Raw genomic sequence first — 22,473 nt, 5'->3', positions numbered from 1 at the left:
TTATAGTCAGGTAAATACATTATTTGCATTATATTGTGCTGGTATATTAAACAATAAAGCTGTCCGCAACCAGGACACCAAGGTGTTTTGTAAGGTATAACGTTATTAGAGGTAGCATATCCTTGCCTTCTCTTGAAATTTGAACTGACTTATCCAGCCAGTTACAGAGAAACATTTAATTTAACAGGCACTCTGAATCATGGTGCAATTCAACACTTTTCATGTACGACAATCACCACCAGAGGTGGAAGAAGCAATAAGTGCTAAAACAATCCTAAGATCCATAGAGATCAAACCTCAGGCTTCTGTACTGATAATCTGGCATGTATCAATCACTGGAGCTGATTTATTAAGAACAAAATCTTGTCTTAAGAATTATCAAAATTGAGGAACAAAAAATTTAGAAATTGCAGAAGAAAATAAAAATGGATTTCAGTACCTAGTTATTTCATATTTGGCTGGTTAAGATCATCAATGTGTAACCTTAACAATACTTAACAAATTCATTTTACTTACATCTACAACTAGATCTGCACGCAACTTTTCTAGTAGCTGGAAATCTTGAACCCACATCTGAAGTTCTTCCCATTTCACATCGACCTCTTCATGTAGCATTTTCTCCTCTGAAAGATTTAACAATTCCAATTACGAAACAACAATTTCCTACTATAGAATAACATAAATTCATCTCTAACTTTTCACAATCAATAAAGTATCAAACATAAACCCTAATCATTAACTAGCAAGTTAACAAATGAAACAACTTTAAATATGTTATTATACTCCATAGTTACAAGATTATTTTATGTTTAGTTATCATCCTCCATCTTTGAAACCATAAATGGTGAGATGACAAAAGTCATGGGACAGTGATTTGCACATGTACAACAGATGGGGGCATTATCACATACACGAGGTATTAAAGGGCAGTGCACTGAAAGAGCTGTCATTTGTACTCAGATGATGCATGTGACAAGGTTTTCGACATGATTATGGCCACATCATGGGAATCAATGGACTCTTGGCATGGAATAGTAAGTGGAGCTAGATGCATGGAATATTTCATTTTGAAAATCGTTAGGGTATTCTGTATTCCAAGATCCACAGTGTCAACAGTGTGGCGAGAATACCAACATTCAGGCACTACAATGCAGTAGCTGTGAGCCTTCACTTAACATCCGAGAACAGTGGGGTTTGCATATAGTTGTCAGTGCTAACAGACAAACAGCACTTTGTGAAATAATCGCAGAAAGCAATGTAGGATGTATGACCAATGTATCCATTACAACAGTGCAGCAAACTCCAGCATTAATGGGCTAGGACAGCATGATGTCACCTCCTCTGGGCTCATGCCCATAGCAGTTCAACCCTACATGACTGCAAAACTGTGGCCTGGTCAGATGTGTCCCAGTTTCAGTTGGTAAGAGCTGATTGTAGGGTTTGAGTGTGGTGCAGACCCCATGAAGCCACAGACCCCGGTTATCAAGAAGGCATTGTACAAGTTGGTGGTGGCTCCATAATGGTGCAGGCTGTTCCCATGGAATGGACGGGATCCTCTGGTGAAACTGAATAAATCACTGACTGGAAATGGTCATGTTCAGCTCCTTTGAGACCATTTGCAGCCATTTAAGGACTTCATGTTCCCAAAAAACAATGGATTTTTTATGAATGACAAGTCACCAGGTCACCAAGCCACAATTGTTCACAACTGGTATGAGGCACATTCTGGACAATTTAAGAGAATGATTTAGGCACCCAGATCACCTGACATCCCATAGAACATTTTTGGGACATAATTGAGAAGTCTGATGATGCACAAAATCCTGCACCAGCAACACTTTTGCAATTATGGATGGCTATTGAGGCAGCATGGGTCACACACACACACACACACACACACACACACACACACACACACACACACCACACACACCACACACAGGTGAGAGGGATGGGGGAGGGAGAGAAAAGAGCAGATATGCAAACGTATTCTAATAAGTAAAAGTCTGAAGGTGCAACGTTAACAATCAGCACATATCTGAGTGACGACGGTGAACAATGAATGGTGGTCTATTATTTATCTTCAAACCAGGATTTTCAGTCACCATACAATACAAAGCACAATAATTAATCTTCAAAGCAAAAAAACAATAAAATAAAAATCAAGTACACATCAGTAACTGAGCACCTCACAAAGAACATATGCCACTACCAGTGTGTTGACTCACAATAAACTTATGCTAATTTTATGCTGAAGATGACTGCACATGTGGGCCCAGCTCTTTTTGATTTAAGCAAGTAAATACCAGTTAGACAAACAGTAGCTCTGTCTTATGTGAATGTGAAACTCTTCAAAATTTTTCAATAAAACTAACAATATTAACATCTTGCATTTTCATTCTTCATTTGTACTTATTTATTTCTCAATATAGTCACCCTGGCAATGAACACAGTTCTCCCAACAGCAGATCAGTTTGTTGATACCATCAGCATAGAATGTTTGATTTTTTTGATGGAACCACAACCTCACCTCTGCTTGTACCACTTCATCACTATCAAAGTAAAGTCCACAAATATGTTCTTTAAATTCTGGAAACAGATGGAAACTGGATAGGGTTAAGTCAGGAATGTACGGGTGATGATTGATGACTGCAAACCGAAGGCATCAGGTTGTTGCAGATGCAAATGTCGCAGTGCTCATTTGTTGTCTAGCACTACCCATGCTGAAAGACAGGGTGTGGACAAACTCATCAAATTCAAAACTTGATTACAGCATGCTGTTTCTCACAAACTAACATATTTATGTTACAAACCACCATATTACGTGCTACAACTGGGCTGCAAATATGTAGACATGAAAAATGAAGATGTAGAATATTAACAAAATTTTTTATTTAAAAAGAGTTCTCAGGTAAAAAATTTGGAAGGATACATTGCTGCATGCCTTCAAATATATGGGCATGCTGAAAAGTTATGGCTCCGAATTTTTATTCTGTTCTTGACATCAGCTGAGATATTACAGGTCATGCATATCACTCGGGTAATTTCCCCACTTCACTGATGCAAGTTGCAACCCTCTGCTGATGTAGGGCTCTGAATTTTAGCATGAAACAAGGCAGTGCATAAATTAAGTATGTAGGTGTGTGAGAAACAGTGTGATGTAAGAGAGTTTAAAATTTAAATGATTAATGGAAAATCTCATATAAAGATGTGAAACAAATACTAACAAAGAGATAGAGGGGCTGGCCAGTACTTACCTCAGCTCAGTACAGCCGATAGATACACATAAAACAGTTTAAAATTTAAAAGTTTTTTCATGAACCACCCTCTCCTTCAGCATGCAAATGTCAGACTACACAAGCACTACAAGAAAATCAATAATCCCCCATGGTTTCACTGTCATCGATCATACCCCCACACAGTTCCAACTTGTCCCCATCAATTTCCAACTGTTTCCAAAACTTAAAGAATACCCTCAAGGACTTCATGTCAATAGCGATGAAGCGATGCAAGCAGAGGAGAGACTGTGGCTCTATCAACAAAGTCGAACATACTATAGTGACATTATCAACAAACTGGCATTGGGAGCCACGTGTTCATTACAAGGGTGACAATGCTGAGAAATAAAAATGCAGATATGAAGAATAAAGGTGCAGAATGTTAATAACATTTCTTTCATTTAAAAAGTTTTAAGAGTTTTCACATTAAAAATTTTGGAGGCATAACTTTTCAGCATGCCTTCATACGAGTAACCTTTTTCAACAAACTGACAAAAATACAACATGTATAGTGAATAACATTGCATTTTAAAGATATCTTACAGAATATCCACAATGCTGCTGTTTATACTCGATAAGTGATGATAATTTCTAGAGTGCGCACACACACACACACACACACACACACACACACACACACACACACACACACACAGTGTGATCAAATCTTTAATGAAACTGCCTGGTGGGCATTTGTTTGCTCCACTGGCAGTCAGCCAGTGATGCTGCTGGTGCTGAGTATATTTCCCCATGTATGGGTAGAATTTTAGCACAAGTAGCACATGTTTGCTATGCGACAGAATACAGTGTATAGAGTGAAAGTGTTTCAAGTGAAATGACAAATACAAGTATTCTATTAATCAAAGACTATTCATGTATGATTCGTACATGTGTACAGAATCAGAATATGCTGTAAAGAGATCCTTTCAAGAGGAATTTCCTGATGTTCAAGTTCTTAATCGGAGCACAATTCATCACTTTATAAATAAATAATAATGAACAGGAAGTTTTCTTGGTGTGAAACACAGACAACCATGTACAGTATCAACATAACTCTCAGTAACATTGAGCATGCTCTAGAAATGTCTAGAAAATCAGTTAGACATTTTTCTCAGTAAATGGGAATTTCTTATGGTTGTATTCAAATAGCTACAAAGTTATTGAAGTTACAGACCTGTAAAATAACTGCCATGCATGCACTTAAACCAAGTGACCCTGCAAAAAGGTTGTGGTTTTGTGAATGGATTTTGGACAGGGTTCATGACAAAGAAATAGACCCTCATTTAACTTTTTGGACATATCATAGTTCCACTTCAGTGGCTATGTTAATTTACTAAGTAAACATTACTGGAGTTTTGAAAAGCCTAACCTAACACAATGCACAAGGCACCCCTGCATGATCAAATATAGGAATGTGGTGCACTACTAGGAAACAATTAGTGGTGAGATATTTGGAAAACATTTTGCAGCTCTTTCAGCCAGTTAACTGAGACATAACATGCTTCTGGACCTTCCAGTAGGTCTCAACGTTGGCACACGCAAATCAGCTTCTCATTATAGAAAATTCATGATGTGTTTCAAGATAGGATTAACACTAACAACTTATGGCCTCCTCATTCCCCAATTTAACCTCCAGCAATTTTCAATTTTTATCTTGAGGGGGGGAGGGCATTAAAAGAGGGAGTGTACAAATCAAATCCACACTCTTTAAATAAACTTAAAACTAACATTTGTCAAGAAATTGGAGCCATTTTCTGAGGAAACTGCAAAATGTAATGAACAACTTCCTAAGTAGGTATCTTAAATGCTGCCCTTGCCGGCCAGCCGCCTGCCACAAAGGGGGTTGCGTTAACAACTGATCACCCTACATAAAGCAGAGTGTATGTGTGTATGTTCGAATCCTCTCCCAAACCCCTTGATAATTTTCAATCAAATTTGACACAGAAACAGCAGGCCGCATAAGTAACTGCACTGTGGTGTTTTATAGCATCCTATTTCCAATAGGAGCTAAGAATGAGCAAAACTTTGTTTTTACTGGCCCCTGGCACATAGGCCGCCCTGCATGACAGGCATGTTGTGTGGGAACAGTGTCAGCCTGCTATATCGACCTTCCATGCAGGGCAGCCTATGTGTCAGGGGAAAGAATCTGTTTCTAGACTCCAACATGTAGCTTGCTCTGCATGACAGGCATGTTGTGGGAATACAACAGGCTGCTTTATTGATCTGTATGCACAGGCTACATGCACTGATCAGTATGACAGGTGACAGGTCAAGGTGGATAGAGGAGAGGATGCACAGAGCAAGGGGAGGGGGAAATTGACAGAGAGAGGGGAGGAGGGGAAGATGCATGTAGCAGGTGGAAGGTGTAGAGTAGTGATGGGTAGGTGGAAAAGGAAGACGGGGAGGTGGAGGTGGAAGGTGAGAGAGAGACAGGAGGATATGGTCAGAGGAAGGGGGTGGAGAAAATGGACAAAGAAAAGAGGAGGAGGAGATGAAGACACAGAAAGTGGGGAGGAGGAGAGAGACAGATAAAGATGAAAGGATGAAGGAGACAGACAGAGAGGAGGAAGAGGTGAACACAGAGAGGAGGAAGAGGTGAACACAGAGAGGAGGAGGAGGAGGAGGAGGAGGAGGAGGACGAGGAGGAATGTTCGATATATGTGTCGAAAGCATGCGCGGGCAAAGCTGCGGGGCAATGGCTAGAGCGCACATAAATATCAGTATTTTTTCCTGGAAAACACTATATTTAAGTCAAATGGTTGATGTCATTTAGTAAATTGTACTGCATATTATTAAATAAACTGTTTTCACCGTTTTTGCATGTCTGTCTACTGGTTCATGGCTCTTACTTCAACAAGTAATGGTGTGCATACTATTTTTATTCTCATATTGACTTTCGTGAAATTAAAAGCTAGTTGCAAATATGAGAATCATGTACAGTTTTATACCTTCACGTTTTGTTGTTTGTCGCTTGTACTGAATACGGAAACGGAATGCTTCAAGAACAGATGCCACAACTATTGTGAGGACAATCATTGTTGACAGGTAAAACAGCATGAAGTAGATGCGGCTCCATGGTGATGCAACTGATGCATATCCATTCATTAAAATAAACCAATTATTAACCACAGTCAACTCAAAAAGTGTGACTGAACTTTTCATCAGGTTTTCAAAGGTGTTGAGGTAATAGTACCCCAGTGCAGTGCTTCCATTGGCACTGTACTTGTAGAAGTCTTCCACTGTAGTATTCCTGTAAGAATATCATGCTGCATTTCAGTGACTAACCTTCTATGAAATTAAATACAGATGCTTAAGCTATAATTTTGCTGATGACATGCACGACAGTGCCTCACTTATTGCAAACTTCTCAACTTACACACAGCAATTCCGCATATCGTATCCAGCGAAGAGCTCCATTCCAATTATGGCAAAGAAGTAATATAGCACAAGCATGACTATGGCAGTAGAACACATCAGGGGCGTTAAAAGTACGAGCGTGCCAAAAACGTCACGATAACGTTTCTTCAGTTTAAAAAGTCGCAGCAGTCTTAATGGGCGGATGAAAATCAAAACTACCATCCATGGGAACATGGTCAGAAGTGTAACTGCACATAGTGTAGCCAGAGTAACAGAAAAATCAAATGAATTCCATCCAGAGCTGAAATACTGGGACACACCTAGCCCCAGGATCTTTAACAGTGCCTCTATTAATCCCACTGGAAAAAATAAATAGATATCAATATTCATTTCTTTGGCGCAAAACAATGTTACAAACTGTTTAGTTAACAAACTTTAAATATGTTTGGTCATTAAACAAATGGCAGCAATGAATGTCATTTAAACTTCCAGATGTTGAAAAAATTATGAGACAAGACTGTCAGTTAGTGCATACTGGGGTGAATATTTTACACTGTCAACAGACACTCAAGAAAGTACGTGCACTATTCTTGCTTTCAGAACAGTTAGTTCCTCCATAGAGGAGTCCTCTCTCCTCCCTTAGGATGTAACTAACAGTTCAGAAACTTAGGACATTATGTGTACTTTTGTATGTGTATATTGACAGTATTTGATATTTCCTTCCTGAAGGTAAGTCATGGGCAGGAACTCTGACTTTTAATTTATTTAGTTTCCTTGAGTGTATTTTCCTTTTGATACAAAACTTTCAGTTTTTTCTTTGGCATGTAATATTTTTAAATATGCATCTTTCTCACATTTATTTATGAACACTTTACACTCCTAAAGTTTGACCGAAAAAGAATCAAACGGAAACACATAATAACACATGAAATTCTTTCAGAAAAAATGAATTAGGAATTGATGTTTTAATATAAACTTACAGCTTACAAACAGTATCGTATCCCAAGAAGCAGCAAAGGCACATGCTGATTCTTCCAAATCAGTAGTTAGCTCAGCGATACGTATTGCCATGGAAATACCGTTACAAATAATCAAGCCATCTGGAAAGGAACTTCAGCTGTTTAGACAGTTAGTAAAAGATAAGAATCAGATGAATTTAGAAATCATTATAAAATAGTAACATAAATTAATACCAGCAATGTGATCACAAAGTTTGAACTTAAAATCAAATAATGATGGTTAGATAATGTACAGTGAATACAGTGTCCTCTTTCATAAATTTGTAGTGTTGTAGTGTTGTGGTGGTGGTGGTGGTGGTGGTGGTGGTGGTAATGGTGGTAATCAGTTCAAAGACTAATTACAGGGATATAACCACACACTTAATAACATGGAACAATTTTTAGCTTTTAGAATTTCCTAAAATTTGAATAAGAATGGGGAATAGAAAGATTCTGTATATGAGAAAATAACAAGATCCAGACTGGGAGATATTTTCAATAATGAGCTGTTGGCAGGCAGCAAATGAAGCATGATAGATTGATTCTGTGCAAATACATGGTTATTCTAAACGATGGAATCATTTTCAAAAATTCATATGTATTCAAGTACATATCCAAAATGAACAAGCTTTATACCAATGAAAAGAAGAACTTTCAAAGTTTTTGGCAGGCAGCGGCGGGCAGCAGGGTGGTGATGGTTTCAGAAGTGGACAGTAGAATTCACATGGAAACAGGGCCATCACTCCATTTCACTGTCAGTTGTGGGTGAGATGGCAGCTGTGAAAGTGTGGAACTGCGTTCTTGAGTTAGTAAAAAGTGAGTCACAAACTGCAGTGCAGCAGGCATTTTGTACCAAATTAGGTGTTCAACCACCAACTTCATTTTCCAACAGGATGGAGCTCCACCCCACTGACACCGTGATGTACAAGGCTTTTTGAATGACTCCCTTCCTGAGCACTGGATCGCTTGCACTATTTCTTACGGGGTTATGTGAGGGAAGCTATTTACGTCCCACCTCTACCAATTACACTGCTGTTACTGAGTATACGGCACCAGTTATCTGGTTCTGCATATCATTCAGATACATTTTCGCATGTGTGAGACGACTTCAGCTACCGTATCAATGTTTGCCATGCAGCCAATGGTGGCCACATTGAACGTTTATAACATTTATCATATTTCTAATTATTAAAAATAATTAATTACAAATTATTACATTTAATAAATTGATATCAAACATTATGAAAAAAAGACTTTCAAACTTCCTCTTTTCATTGGTATAAAGCTTGTTCATTTTTAATTGGTACTTGAATAAATACGAAGTTTTGAAAATGGGTCCATTATTTAGAATAACCCTGTATAAAGAAATAATATGGTGTGTACTGCAAACATAAGCAGAGATGATTGAAGCTCAATGTTATGTGAATTGAAGAAACAATATGGTACCTCTTGCAGATGAAAGCAGAGACATAGGACAGGAGCCACTGTTGCGAAAATGCCTGGATGCTGCTTTTCAATCCGATTTTATGACCAATATTTTATTTCAAAAGTGTTTCTTAGAAACTGACAGCACAGAAGAAAGAAATTATTTAACATGTTGAAAGGCATAACAGCAGAAAATATTATGCAGAAAAACTGCTGAAGTTGAGAAAGGTACAGAGAAAAACCAAATGCAGATATTTAAGGAACAAAACGATTAAAATGCAAGGCCATATTGAACACAAAGATTATTAAAAAGGCGTATTTTTGATGTAGGTATAGATTTAAGAATCTAAAAATTCATATTTGCTACAAAGAGACAAGAAATAAATTGCATGAGACATAACCACCTGAAAATTTACAATGGTCATAGCAGTTCATTAATCAATTAATTAATTCGTTTATTCACACATTGTATTTGTTGTGATCCATGCCTCTCACAACGATGGAGGTGTGTGTATCTTACAATTCCTTACTGCCAAACAATAGTCTATGTGGATCTAACAAAGAAATCATAAAATCAACTCTTAGTTATTGAAGGGAATGAATTATCTGTTAACTCTGGCAAGTATGATTTTTTTTTTTTTTTACTCTGAGGGCACCTAAGGATAATGACATCTACACTTAGTGGATATTGCATCTACCAGGATTGCGCGGCAATGTAATACTGCTTGTTGTGTTGCTATAGAAGCTCCTTGGGCTGCAGTGTTCTGATATGGAAGAGCACGAAACTACTTGGCATCTACCATCGTCGAAAATGTTAAAGAAGAAAAATGGAACGGCGCGGAAATGCAGAGGTGGTTCAATGTTTGGATCAAGAGGAAAGACAACTGGTTGCTGTTTGGTGATATTTAGTGAAGACCAATGAAAAATATATTTTGAATGGTTATCTGAGATAAAGGAATTGTGTATTAAACAAATGAATTAGGTAAAAATGGCAGTATTCATTATGTGTTTACTATACACTGAACAGCCAAAACATTATGACCACTGCCCACCGCGTCACGGATGCTGCCTGTCAGCATTGTGGGAATGTGACGCTGCAACAGAAGTTTGTAAGTGCAACAGGCATGAACAAGGGATCACCCTAGCAAAGATATGGACTGCAAATGGGGAAATCCATTAGATAAGCAATTTTGACAAAGGGCAGGTTATTATTACACAGAGCCTGTGAACGATTATCTCAAACAGCAAAGCTGGTCAAATGTTAATGTGCTACTGTCATGAGCATCTAGGCAAAGAGGTGGAAGGACAGTGAATCTACCATTACGCACTAAATGGTCGGACATCCACATCTCTTCACAGAATGTAGGGTTCGGAGGCTTGCCACCTCTATGAAGTTGGATAGGCATCCCCTTCATTGTACTTTCTTGAACATGGAGCTCCGCAGCAGACCATCCCTAAGTGTTTACATGATGACCCAGCAATGCCATCTATTACACTTGCATTGGGTGTGGGATCTTCGGGATTCAACCATCCATCAACGGAAATGTGTCAGCTTTTCACGTGAAACACATTTGTACCACACTAGGTCGATGGTGATCTCCACAAACACCATCATCGAGGTGAATGGCGGCTCGAAACGCGCAGCTCACAACAGACACAGGCTGATGAGAACAGTATTAGGCTATGAGAGACATTCTCCTGTGCTTGCATAGGACCTGTGGTAGTAATCAAAGACAGGCTGACAGTTGCATACCATCTGCATCCCTTCACACTTGATGTCTTGTCCGACGATGATGTCTTGGAGCCAGAACTATGCTACAGTGATTTGAGGAGCATTATAGTGAACTCATGTTGATGTCTCAGTGACCAAATTTGCCTAACTTAAGCCCTATGGAACCTATCTCTGTCACTATCAGGCACTATCCTCACGTACAGAAATCAGCAGCCCATTACTGATGTGAATTACATGACCTCTGCATAGATATCTAAAGCCACATACCTCCACAAACCTACCTAGAAACTGTCGGATCCCTGATACGCAGAATTAGTTATGGATTTCATTGCAACTGAGAGCTACAGGAAATGAAGTTCATGTTTGTGCTCTTTAAAATTGTGGCAAACTGCAATTTACGTGAATAAATACCTACTATTATATATAAAAATCAGACAAGTTTGAGTAAGACTTGTGCTCTGAGAGTTCCATACAAACTTGATTATGTACATAGATGATAATTTTCATGTGGCTGAATGGCATGGTGCAAGTCTTTCCACTGGATGCAACTTCAGTCACTTGCGTGTCCATAACCAACCAAAGTTATACAACTGGGGAACCTGAACCACACACTGAGAAGCAAAGGCTAGGTTAAAACAACACTGAAGTATCCATGGTCCAACTGAGATTTGATCAAATGACCTCACTTTCCAGGGATGCACTTAGCCATTAGACCACCAAGCCCAACATCTACTTACTCGTAGATCATTCGTCTTAAGCAGTAGTCTTCAAACTTTCTTGCTCAAAAGGGCAATACTTACATTGTGGGGTGGCACCTCGGGCTGCATATGCACCGATCTCATTAATAATTGGTAACTTACATAAATCAATATACAAGGGCTATCCACAAAGTACATTATGTTTTGGAATTAAAAATAAATAAAGTATTGGAATTTTTTTTATTATATACAGATGAAAGCCACACTTAAATACTACTTTTCTACATAGTTGCCATATGAATTAAGGCACTTATCATAGCGATGGACGAGCTTGGAAATTCCTTCATCGTAAAATTCGTCCGCCTGCGCCTTCAACCACGTGGTTACCTCTTCTTGAAGCTGTGCGTTGTCATCAAAATGCTGCGTAGCCAACCACTTTTTCATTGCTGGGAATAAGTGGAAGTCGCTTGGTGCCAGGTCGGGACTGTACGGCAGATGAGGAAACAACTCCCACTTAAAAGATTCGTGAACTTCACGAGTGGCATTTGCCGTGTGGGCCCGGACGTTGTTGTGAATCAGCAAGATCTTTGAGCCCCACTTCCCCCTTCGCTTGTTTTGTATTGCTCTTCTGAGGTTGTGCAGAGTTTGGCAATACCTTTGAGAGTTTATTGTAGTGCTTCTTTCCAGGAAATCCACAAAAATCACACCTTTTCTGTCCCAAAAGAGGTAACCACTTGGTTGAAGGCACAGGCGGCAGAATTTTACGATGAAGGAATTTCCAAGCTCGTCCATCGCTACGATAAGTGCCCTAATTTAAATGGCAACTATATAGAAAAGTAGTATTTAAGTGTGGCTTTCATCTGCATATAATAAAAAAAATTTCCAATACTTTATTTATTTTTAATTCCAAAACGTAATGTACTTTGTGGATAGCCCTCTTATTATGAGTCCCCAATACACTAGTTACAGTACATGTGCTATAAGCTGGCTGCTGACACCCAGGTACTGATTTTTAAAACTGCCAATATTTGAAACACTTCTTGTAGACTGTTTTCTGTTTCAGACTGCTGCCACATTCAGTGAGCCCAGAGTTGTGACACTGTAATTTCATGGTGAAGTTTTCTTGTGTTGTCTATATGCATGAATAAATGAGTGATTAATTAGTAGCAGTAACTGCATTTATAGGTAAATGCGTTACGCAATATGACACATGATCACAAATGTTTTGAATGTTATTTTTCTACTAATGACTGCATTCTATTTGACTGGTGCATGCATTTGTGCTGTTTTTCAGTAAGTTTAATAAATAGAACAGATACACAAAACAGATACTTTAGTCATCAATAGTACATTCTCCTTCACTATTTACAACAGTTGCTGATGCTGGGGTAACTTTCTGATTCCACGATTTTAGGAATCATGTGGCTTTGAGGCAAAGAAACCACAGCTTTGTTTGGAGTGCTTTTTTATCTGGAATATAACTTTCTTCAATGCTGCTCAACAGAGCAGAAAAGCTGAAAATCTGAGAGCATAAGATCAAGTTGAAAAGGTGGTGCAGAATGACTTCCCAACCCAAGACTGGTATAGCTTTTGTTGTCAGTCTAGCAGAATGTGGGCAGGCATTATATGGAATAGCATCACTTCACGCAGTCTTCCAGGTCACTGTTCTTAAATTGTGTCTGCAAGACATCTCAACAGTCGACTATAAATGTCAGCGTCGATTATAACACTTTGGAGAAGCAATTTGTAGTTCACCAAACCTTTGCTGTTCCATCAGATGCATAAAATTATCTTTTGTGGATGTGCACATTTCTTTTTATGGGGAGTTGCTGCTTTTCTTGGGGACAGTCATTCCTTTCTTTTCCTTATGTTAGCATAAAGACATCATTTCTTGTCACCAGTAATGATACAGGATAGAAATAGTCAGTGCTGTTCACGAGCCACCTAAAGATGACCAGGCAGAGATGCACGTATTGCCACCCACTAATTTGTGTGTTTTTGGTTTAGAGCATATGGTATACATACATCTTATTTTTTGGACCTTCCACATTACATGCAAATGTCACACGGTGGTGGAACAATCACAGCTCATCACATTTGCCAGTTCTCAAGTACAATGATTTGGGTCATTGTGGATTAATGTGTATAAACGGTCTTCATCAAACCCTGAATGTCTTCCTGAATGTGAAGAGTCACTAATGTCAAAATGATCCCCCTTAAAATGAGAAAACCATTTTCTTGCTGTGCTCTGTCCAATGGAATTATCCCCATACATGGAGCAAATATTTCTAGCTGCTTCTTCTGGTGACAACTCTCTGCTGAACTCAAATACAAGAGTATGTGAGAAATGTTCAGATTTCTCTATTTGGTACTCCTTTTTCTAGCACCTATGGCTCAACTCACTACCTCCAAATGACAAAATGACATTATGGAAACTTGAATAGTAACAGTGAACTACAAGTAAAAAATTGTGATCAATAAACATACTCATAACAACTGGAATATCAACACACAAAACAAAAATGCTACAAATGTATGCACCAACCTAATATTATAACAGTGTTAATTTAATTTCATATTCCTTATTAAAATATGTAATACATTTGAAGATGACCATCTGCACAATGCACCTCCATGATTCATGTTACTTGACTTTGAAAGTAATATCATAGCAGCTGATCGGTAGAAGCTACACAAGCTCATAAGGATTCCTTTTTTTATATTTTCTGGCTTTCAGAATGTGCCTATCCAGCCATATCAACACAGTTTGTTTTGACAATACATGGTAGAAATTATTTTAAGTTGTGTCCTGGTATGACATAATACAGGATTAACAAATGACTGATTCGACATAAAACAAGAGTTACAGTCCGAGTCTATGAAAACAAGTAAACAAGACAAAAATAGGACACAGGATACACAATGGTAGCATACTATAAAAACCCACTGGTAACAAAATAAGAAATGATAAATCATCATTGGTACACATACACCCATGAGTTGTGAACATTGGAAGACAAATGAGAAAACTTACCCCTCTCACATCCTCTAACCCCACAGTGGCCGTGCTGCTTACCCCTCTGCCCCCGAGGTAAGCAGTCTACGTTGCTCATGGTCAAATTCATTAACAACAGTTTAAACTAAGCACATCTTAAAATATTACTATCTCTGTAATTATTTTTGTTCACTACTGAGCAGGAAATCTATACTCTTAAGAAGCTCTAAACATTAAATGATGTTTATGGATAGGGCTTTTAGTTGCTAGATGCATAACATTATAAAATATGGCTGAGAACCACCAGCCGCATAAATGCTCGAGACAGGCCGCATGCAGCCTATGGGCTGCAGTTTGATGGCCATTGTTCCATAGGTTTTGATGAGAGGCTTTATCATATCAAAATATGGCTGTATCTTTTGATTGCATTGACTTAGAAGCTTAAACCTTTTTACACCACAAAGAAACTTTAGACCTTAGTACCCGACATAAGTTTGAGCTTGATACCTCCGCCCATTCCTGAGAAAAGGGGACATTCACAGTCAGTAGACAGACGAACAACTAAGTTATTCTATAAGGGTTTCATTTCAACCAATTGAGGTATGGAATCCTAAAAAAGGCAGCAATGCATCTTCCATAACTCCCGTCATGAAGAAGAGCCCTCAGGGATGCGGAACAAGTCAAGTTACACAATAAAAGTCAGAAGCAACCACTGTTGCCTAGTTCTATAAAGTATACTAGTGACAAATATAGCTAGTACTAATCTACTCAAACTGTAACATGTACACTATATAATACCATCTAATCAAAGCAAGGAGCCAACTATAAATGTAATTTACAACAAAAGGTGAACAAACAATATCATTTTACACAAAAGATGGCAAAGCTATTTTCAATACATTACCAAGAGCAAAGAAATATGAGTAAATATCTGTTAAATAAAACTCACAGATAATATGTTCAAAATATTTCCACAGAACTAAGTCGTGTATGAGTTGACATAAGTTCTGTAATGGTGCCCAGCTTGTGTGAAACCAAGGAGCCTGCGAAAATTGTGGCTCCCAACACAATAGAACAGCATCATACACAGAGTAGAACTCTTCTAACGACAGTGTGCCACTCCCTGAGGAGTTCAGGTACTTAAACATGAGAACTACATCTCGAACCGCTGAAAAAATTAAAAGATTTTCATAGATACATAAAATACAAACCATTCAACATCCTAATAACTGATCATACGGAAAGAAATGTGTAATCACATACAAGCCTTATATCTTTGAATCTGAGTAGAAATAAGTACCCTTCTCTACACAATGTGAATTTAGTTATTTAGAACAGATATAAGAATAGTTCAATACAGAGAAAATGTATAAAATTGTGAAAAATGTTACAACACAACAAAAATTCAGTGCACTCTGGAGGAGAAAAAAATAAATTTCCTCCAATACAGTATTTTCCATTGAAAGTAAAAAACATTCATTGAAACAGAATGGGCATGACATCCTCAGCTTGAACTGAAAGACTGCAAAATATGGATAAGAAATGAACTATTAAATTTTCGTGTGGGACCACCTTCATCTCACTGTTTCAGTTATGAAACAAATGTCAGTGTGCATTTATGTAATGAGTACACTTCAATATATATTTTATTACGTACACATATTATAGCCTCACCTCTCTGCATTTCAAATCACCATTTCATTCAACAGTAACACAAGAGCTTCACATCAATCAGATCATACAGATATGTACAACTGGGCATTCTGCTTACAGTAATCTTCTACTAAATTCTTATCCTTTCTCCACTTTATTTACAATAAATATGCCAAAAGTCATCCAGTACTTTAATTTTTTGTGCATAATTTGATATAAAGCACAAATAATGCCAGGCATGCGGTGACAAAAATACACAAAGAATAGAACAGTGAGAATGTGGGGCCGAGAGGAAAACACAAAGTTGGTTAGCTGTGTAACATCCCATTTCACAGCAAATTTGACTCTGTGTGTGTGTGTGTGTGTGTGTGTGTGTGTGTGTGTGTGTGTGTGGTTTTTTTTTTTTTTTTTTTTTTACGAAAATCTGGGATATGAGGTTCCAATTCTTGTTGTTTACATGTATCTATACTGTTCAAGGCTTACTTTATACCACTACAGGCTATTTTTATTCATATGAATCTTTGCACTCCTTATGATTTGTGATACCGTTTACTTATTAACTAAATATTAAATATGTTTGAGTTATAAACCAAGTTTAATAAATTAATTATATAATAATTACAATAAGTATTGATCTTATAAAAGCATAATGTTAGCCATTGCTGCCATGGAGGCCTGAAGGGGTAAGTTCAACCTTGTAATAGATAAGTTTTCCTTCCTTAGAGTGCATGTTAAGTTTTTTTGGAGTACAGTTTGTCTTGCTGATCACACACACACAAACACAAACAGACAGACAGACAGACAGACAGACAAAGAGAGAGAGAGAGAGAGAGAGAGAGAGAGAGAGAGAGAGAGGAGTCGGTGCTAACACACTGACTACTCTCATCATACAGATCAAAGTGGACCACACTGAGGTAAATGTCACTATCCAATGGGCAGATTACCATCAACAGTGCCACTTATGTTCTCACTTTGATTCCAATGTTAGCCACTAGAAAACATTTAAAAATATCTACAGTAAAATTGAGAATAGCACAAAAATTGTCAAAAGTAACAAGGTCTCCAGTCACCTCAACTGAAAAGAAGGTGCCAGCTTCACAACAAAGATACCTGACATTTTAAAAACAAGACCTAAAACCATGATGTACTGGTTTAGAGGCACCAAAGATGGCCTGTAATGACTACAAATTACAACTAAAAATGACCTCAAAAAGCCACCTCTGTATATAGATGGCAACCAACATGATTAACTATGACAAGCAATTACAATATAATAAATAAAAAGCACCAGTTTATAATGTTGTTCTACCAACAACTGATGGAAGATTCTATTAACAATTACAATATATTAAAATTACTTTTGATTTACAGTTCACAATGGCAAGAGAGCAGTATGACAACTGCCATACAGCATGCTACAAGCTACATGCTCATATATTTGACTCGTATTTAGATAGGCCAAACAAATGTGTACATACTGCATCTCTCCACTAGGTCAATGGTGGAGATAACAGTAGCGGAGGCAACAGCAGTCATGACTGTGGTTCTTATGTCAGTATTGTATTAAAATGCTTGAAAGTGAATAACAGCAATGGGATGGATTTTCTGGTATTAACAGGAAATGTCATAAGGCAAAAATTAACTCTACTTGCAAATGGAGAAAAATATTATTAGAGGCAGTATATATTATACCATCCACAGTTAGACATGACACTATAGATTGTGAATATGTTTACATATTGTAACATATGATGATAAATGAATATTTTGTAGAGGAAACTTTTCCAGTGTAAATATCTATGCCCCTGAATGAGATCTTCACTCTGCAGTGGAGTGTGTGCTGATATGAAACTTCCTGGCAGACTAAAACCGTGTGTCGGACCAACACTCGAACACAGGACCTTTGCCTTTCATGGGCAAGTGCTCTACCATTTGAGCTACCCAAGCACAACTTACGAGGCATCCTCACAGCTTCAATTCTGCTAGTATCTCGTCTCCTACCTTCCAAACTTCACAGAAAGGCAAAGGTCCCGAGTTCGAGTCTCGGCCCAGCACACAGTTTTAATCTGCCAGGAAGTTTCATCTATGCCCTGCTGTACCTGCAGATGCCACATAAAAATATAATCAACACAATTAAGTACCCTAATTGGTATATGCTAATATTCATATGCATTATAACCTTATTGACATTAGAACTGTGTGCTTTTCTTGGCCAATGGTCTACTACGAGCTACATGGTTATGTCTTCACAAACCAACTGAACAATTTAATATGTCACTGCTCCTACCACTTTTCAAAATGCCTAAGGGTTTCTTCTTCATACTGTACAGACAACGAACCCCAAGCATGCCTAAGAGTTTCTTTTTCGTACTATGTATAGATAGAACCCCCAAGAGGAAGGGTACAGTGTAGAGTAACTCATCTACAGAATTGCACTGGAATTAAACTTTTTACAGGTAAGCATTCCCTCTAATGAACATTGTTGTTGTGATCTTCAGTCCAAAGACTGGTTTGATACAGCACTCCACTCCATGCTGACCTATCTGCCCAAGCCTCATCATCTCTGCATAATTACTGCGACCTACATCCGCACAAACATTTTTTACAATAGTTGAGCCTTGATCTCCCTCTAAAAAATTTACACTGCACTTCCCTCCCTTACCAAACTGATTATACTTTGATGCCTCAGGATGTATCCTATGAAGTTGTGCTACAATGCAGTTTTTCTTTCCAATCTGATTCAGTGCCTACTACTAGTTATTCAATACACCCATCTAATAAATGGCATTCTTCTTTAGCACCACATTTCAAAAGCTTCTTTTCTTGTCTTTAGTGCTTATCATCCATGAACCACTTCTAAACACTTAAATTTATATTACAGTTGCATTTTTTTTTCCTCCTATCACGGGCATGTATTTTATATCCCCTCTACTTTGGCCAAATAGTCTTCTTATAAATATTAAAAGTGTTACCTGATCAGGGCCTTGAGCTCATGGATGATGGAAAGATGAAAATTTCTCAATATAGTGGTGGAAGACTGGGTATTTCAGGTATAAAACACATTTTTAAATACAGACCCATTTTTAGATCAGAGCATTTTTACAGTAAGTGTATTCCATGCCTGAAATGCGATTCTCTAGCATATGTGAAATATCTATCTACAGCAGCCATGACCTTTTTAATTGGAATCAAAACATTTTTCAAATACAAATTTCTTTAGATGTAAAAACTAAGGAAGTCAGTCGAAGACACATCTGGCAAACAGAGTGGACATAACGAAACTTCATTTTCCGAATCTCTTAGTACTCTCATTAACAAAGCACTTTAGTGATGAAAAGCATTTTCCTGAAAACTATGTTTTCCCTGCTGAACAGGAATCCTAGATGCTTCTTGCATATTTCTTTTCATCCACAAGACTTATATAGTATTTTCCAGTTATTATTTTATCCTAGACAAATTAATCAATAAAAAGAATTCCTGTTGCATCTCACAACTAAATGCCACAAGCTTTCCAGCCAATGATACTAACTCAAACTTCTGAAGTGGAGGACCATTTGTTTCTACCCATTGCTTTGACTGCTGTTACATTTTCAATATGAAGTGGTGGATTCGTATTTCATCTACAGTAATAAACTGGTACACAAAATAAGATGAATTATTTTGACAATGGCCCAAATGTTGCTGTGAACTTTGTTTTTGCATTTGCACTTGGTACACATTCTGTACAAAACTTCTTCATACATAAAATGTACCTTATTCCTTTTTTGTGAAACACTTATGATGCCAGCTAGCTCATACAGTTTTAACTGTGAATCACCCACCACCTTACTGAGCAGTTTATCCATGTTTTCGTCAGAGTTTTGTGATGTGTTTCAAATGGATCATTTCATGAGAAGTATGCTCAACTTTTGAAGCCACCAATCCATTCTTTTAACTACTGAACATGAAAGGGATAGCTACATCATAAACCTTCAACAACTTCTGGTGAATTTCTATAGGAAATAAATGAGCCAAAGCAAACAATTTTATGAATGTATGCACAGTACAGCAGTTTATACATCTGAACAAATTATAATCTAACTACTTTAAAACAGCCTTTTAAACAAAAGTACACTGCAGCTCACATTCATGTTTGACTTAAACATTATTGTGTAATGTGTACTAACACATGAAAAAGAATGTCATCATTCACAAACAACAGTAACAATAATAATAATATAATTCTGTGTGGCTCAACAGCTCGGTGCAAGGCTTTCAATTATGGCTGTGTCTTTTGACTTGCCTTCATATTAGCTATTTTGGTGAACACTAATTTCAAAGCCATACAAGGAAGGTTTGCAGAACAACTTAAAACCTCCACTTGTTAGTGCCCATCTTTTATTTTGCCAAATTATGATGAAACTATTCTCCATCATACATCACCCTATCTTTCTCTCAAAGATGCCAGTGTTAACTGTATGGCAGAGCTGCTGTGGGGTTTGGAAAAGCAGGAAGTAAGTGCACACAGTGAAGAACAACATATAACAAAGAAAACTCTGAAAGTCCAGAGCAAAGAAACATGAAGAACTATACGTACGATTACAAATGTATTTTTGTTAGGATGCTGTTAAGTTAATGTACAAGTGCATTAAATTTCTTAACACGTTGCCTTTAGCAGCCCAAAGCAGTGCTTTAAATGTTTTCCCAAACTACAGCAATACACAGAAATGTTACAACAAATGGTGGCAAAAGCATTAGGGATAACATATTCATGCATCTTGCACATGCAGCAGAATTACAGAAAGACCTAAAAAGGAGTAATTTCTCACTCTTTTTGGGAGCGTAGTAGCGCATGAGTCCCTCAAATTGTCTGAATCTCATACGATGAGGGTTCTGCTTAGCGACCAGCAGGCGGAATGCATGCTGGCAAGCCTTGCGCTTGTGTAACAGCAACTTGCGGAACTTCTCCCGTTCAACACGAGTAAATGTTTCGTAAACCACAGCAAGCATCTGTGTATGGCATTGAACATGTGTCTTTATTTAGAAGTTAGGAGCTTATTACATAACATTAACTCCAATTGCCATACTAATTTCAATGCCTTATCACGAAAGGTAAAAGACAAACAGGCTACATAACAAAAAGGATCAAGTCATTGGACATTATAATTCATCAATAAATAGTGAAATATACAAATTCTTTAAACTTGTTATATTTAGCTTTAACTTATTCTCATTTGCATGCCAAAAAATTCATCAAAAGAATAAAGAATGTATCTCCTCTTTCTAATGGTGTATAGTGTATTTAAGCTCAGTTATAATAACCAGAGTCGCACAGTAAATTGTCCACAATGAATGAAAAGAAATGGACTGCAAAATGTGTGCTAAACACTCATGCTTTAACAAAAACAGATTAAATATTTTTCTGTTTTCCACTGCACAATGATTTTATTAGCACTTTATTTACATACAAGTATCATTCCAGCAGTTTGTTGTTTTCAAGTAATTGTTTTTGTGTGGTGCAACTTCGTTCTTGGAGTGTCTGTTGACATTGTTTCTCAGCTTCCATGCTGCTGAGGCTTGTCAGAACTTAATATATCGTGTGCACATGTTCATTTGCTCTTATTCTCGTTTGACAGTATGGTCCACTCCAATGATACATGTACACTGGACTGGAGTGGACTGACCTGTCAAACAAACATTAGTGCAAATAAAAAGGTGCACACAATACAGAAGGCTCTGACAAGCCTCAACAGCACAGAAACTGAGAAACAACCTCAACAGGCTCTCCATGACCCTATATTAGGTAAAATAAAGATTAATTGAAAACTGCAAACTGACAAAACGAGACTCATCATGTGTAAATAACAAGCTAATAAAATCATTGTGCTGCATAAAACAGGAAAATACTGAATATTTTACTCACTGACCTAATGCATGCTGTGGGCCTATCTCAAAAGAAGCCTTAAAACAGAAACAAACACACACACACACACACACACACACACACACACACACACACACACACAACACTCACACAATCTTTTGAATTTAATTGAGAATAAATGGTGTTCATTCCAAAAGAGAATCATGCAAGATAATTACGGATGTATGTATCACAACTAATGGTATACTAACCAAATTCATCAACACATAGAGCACTATGCATAGGTATGAGATGAAGAAAATGCAGAACATCATGGATCTGGAGTATGCTGGCATCATCACATCTGGAAAACTAATACAAAGATTTAACTGTACAAATTTTGATATATTTGTTAAATTATGACTACTTTTGTCTATGCTGAAGATTTCAAAATTTCCACTGTTCTTATGTTAGTATATGGTTGCTGCCTACACA

The 22,473-nt window shown here is 37.6% G+C and overlaps 1 protein-coding gene across 1 annotated transcript in view; it reads right to left on the bottom strand.

Annotated features, from left to right (window-relative positions):
* Positions 1-22,473, bottom strand: part of LOC126100425 (two pore channel protein 1-like) — a 105,221-nt gene that overhangs the window by 27,152 nt on the left and 55,596 nt on the right. Inside the window, exons 6-12 of the mRNA XM_049911029.1 lie at positions 22,251-22,350; positions 20,945-21,125; positions 15,433-15,651; positions 7,616-7,735; positions 6,655-6,994; positions 6,227-6,528; positions 517-623 (exon numbers count right to left, since the gene is read on the bottom strand). Coding sequence (XP_049766986.1) covers positions 517-623; positions 6,227-6,528; positions 6,655-6,994; positions 7,616-7,735; positions 15,433-15,651; positions 20,945-21,125; positions 22,251-22,350 — 1,369 coding nt within the window. The remainder of the gene's footprint in view (positions 1-516; positions 624-6,226; positions 6,529-6,654; positions 6,995-7,615; positions 7,736-15,432; positions 15,652-20,944; positions 21,126-22,250; positions 22,351-22,473) is intronic.

Source organism: Schistocerca cancellata, chromosome 9 (assembly GCF_023864275.1).
Source record: "Schistocerca cancellata isolate TAMUIC-IGC-003103 chromosome 9, iqSchCanc2.1, whole genome shotgun sequence".
In the NCBI taxonomy this organism is placed as follows: Eukaryota; Metazoa; Arthropoda; class Insecta; order Orthoptera; family Acrididae; genus Schistocerca; species Schistocerca cancellata.
This window is presented reverse-complemented; position numbering and strand designations above follow the sequence as displayed.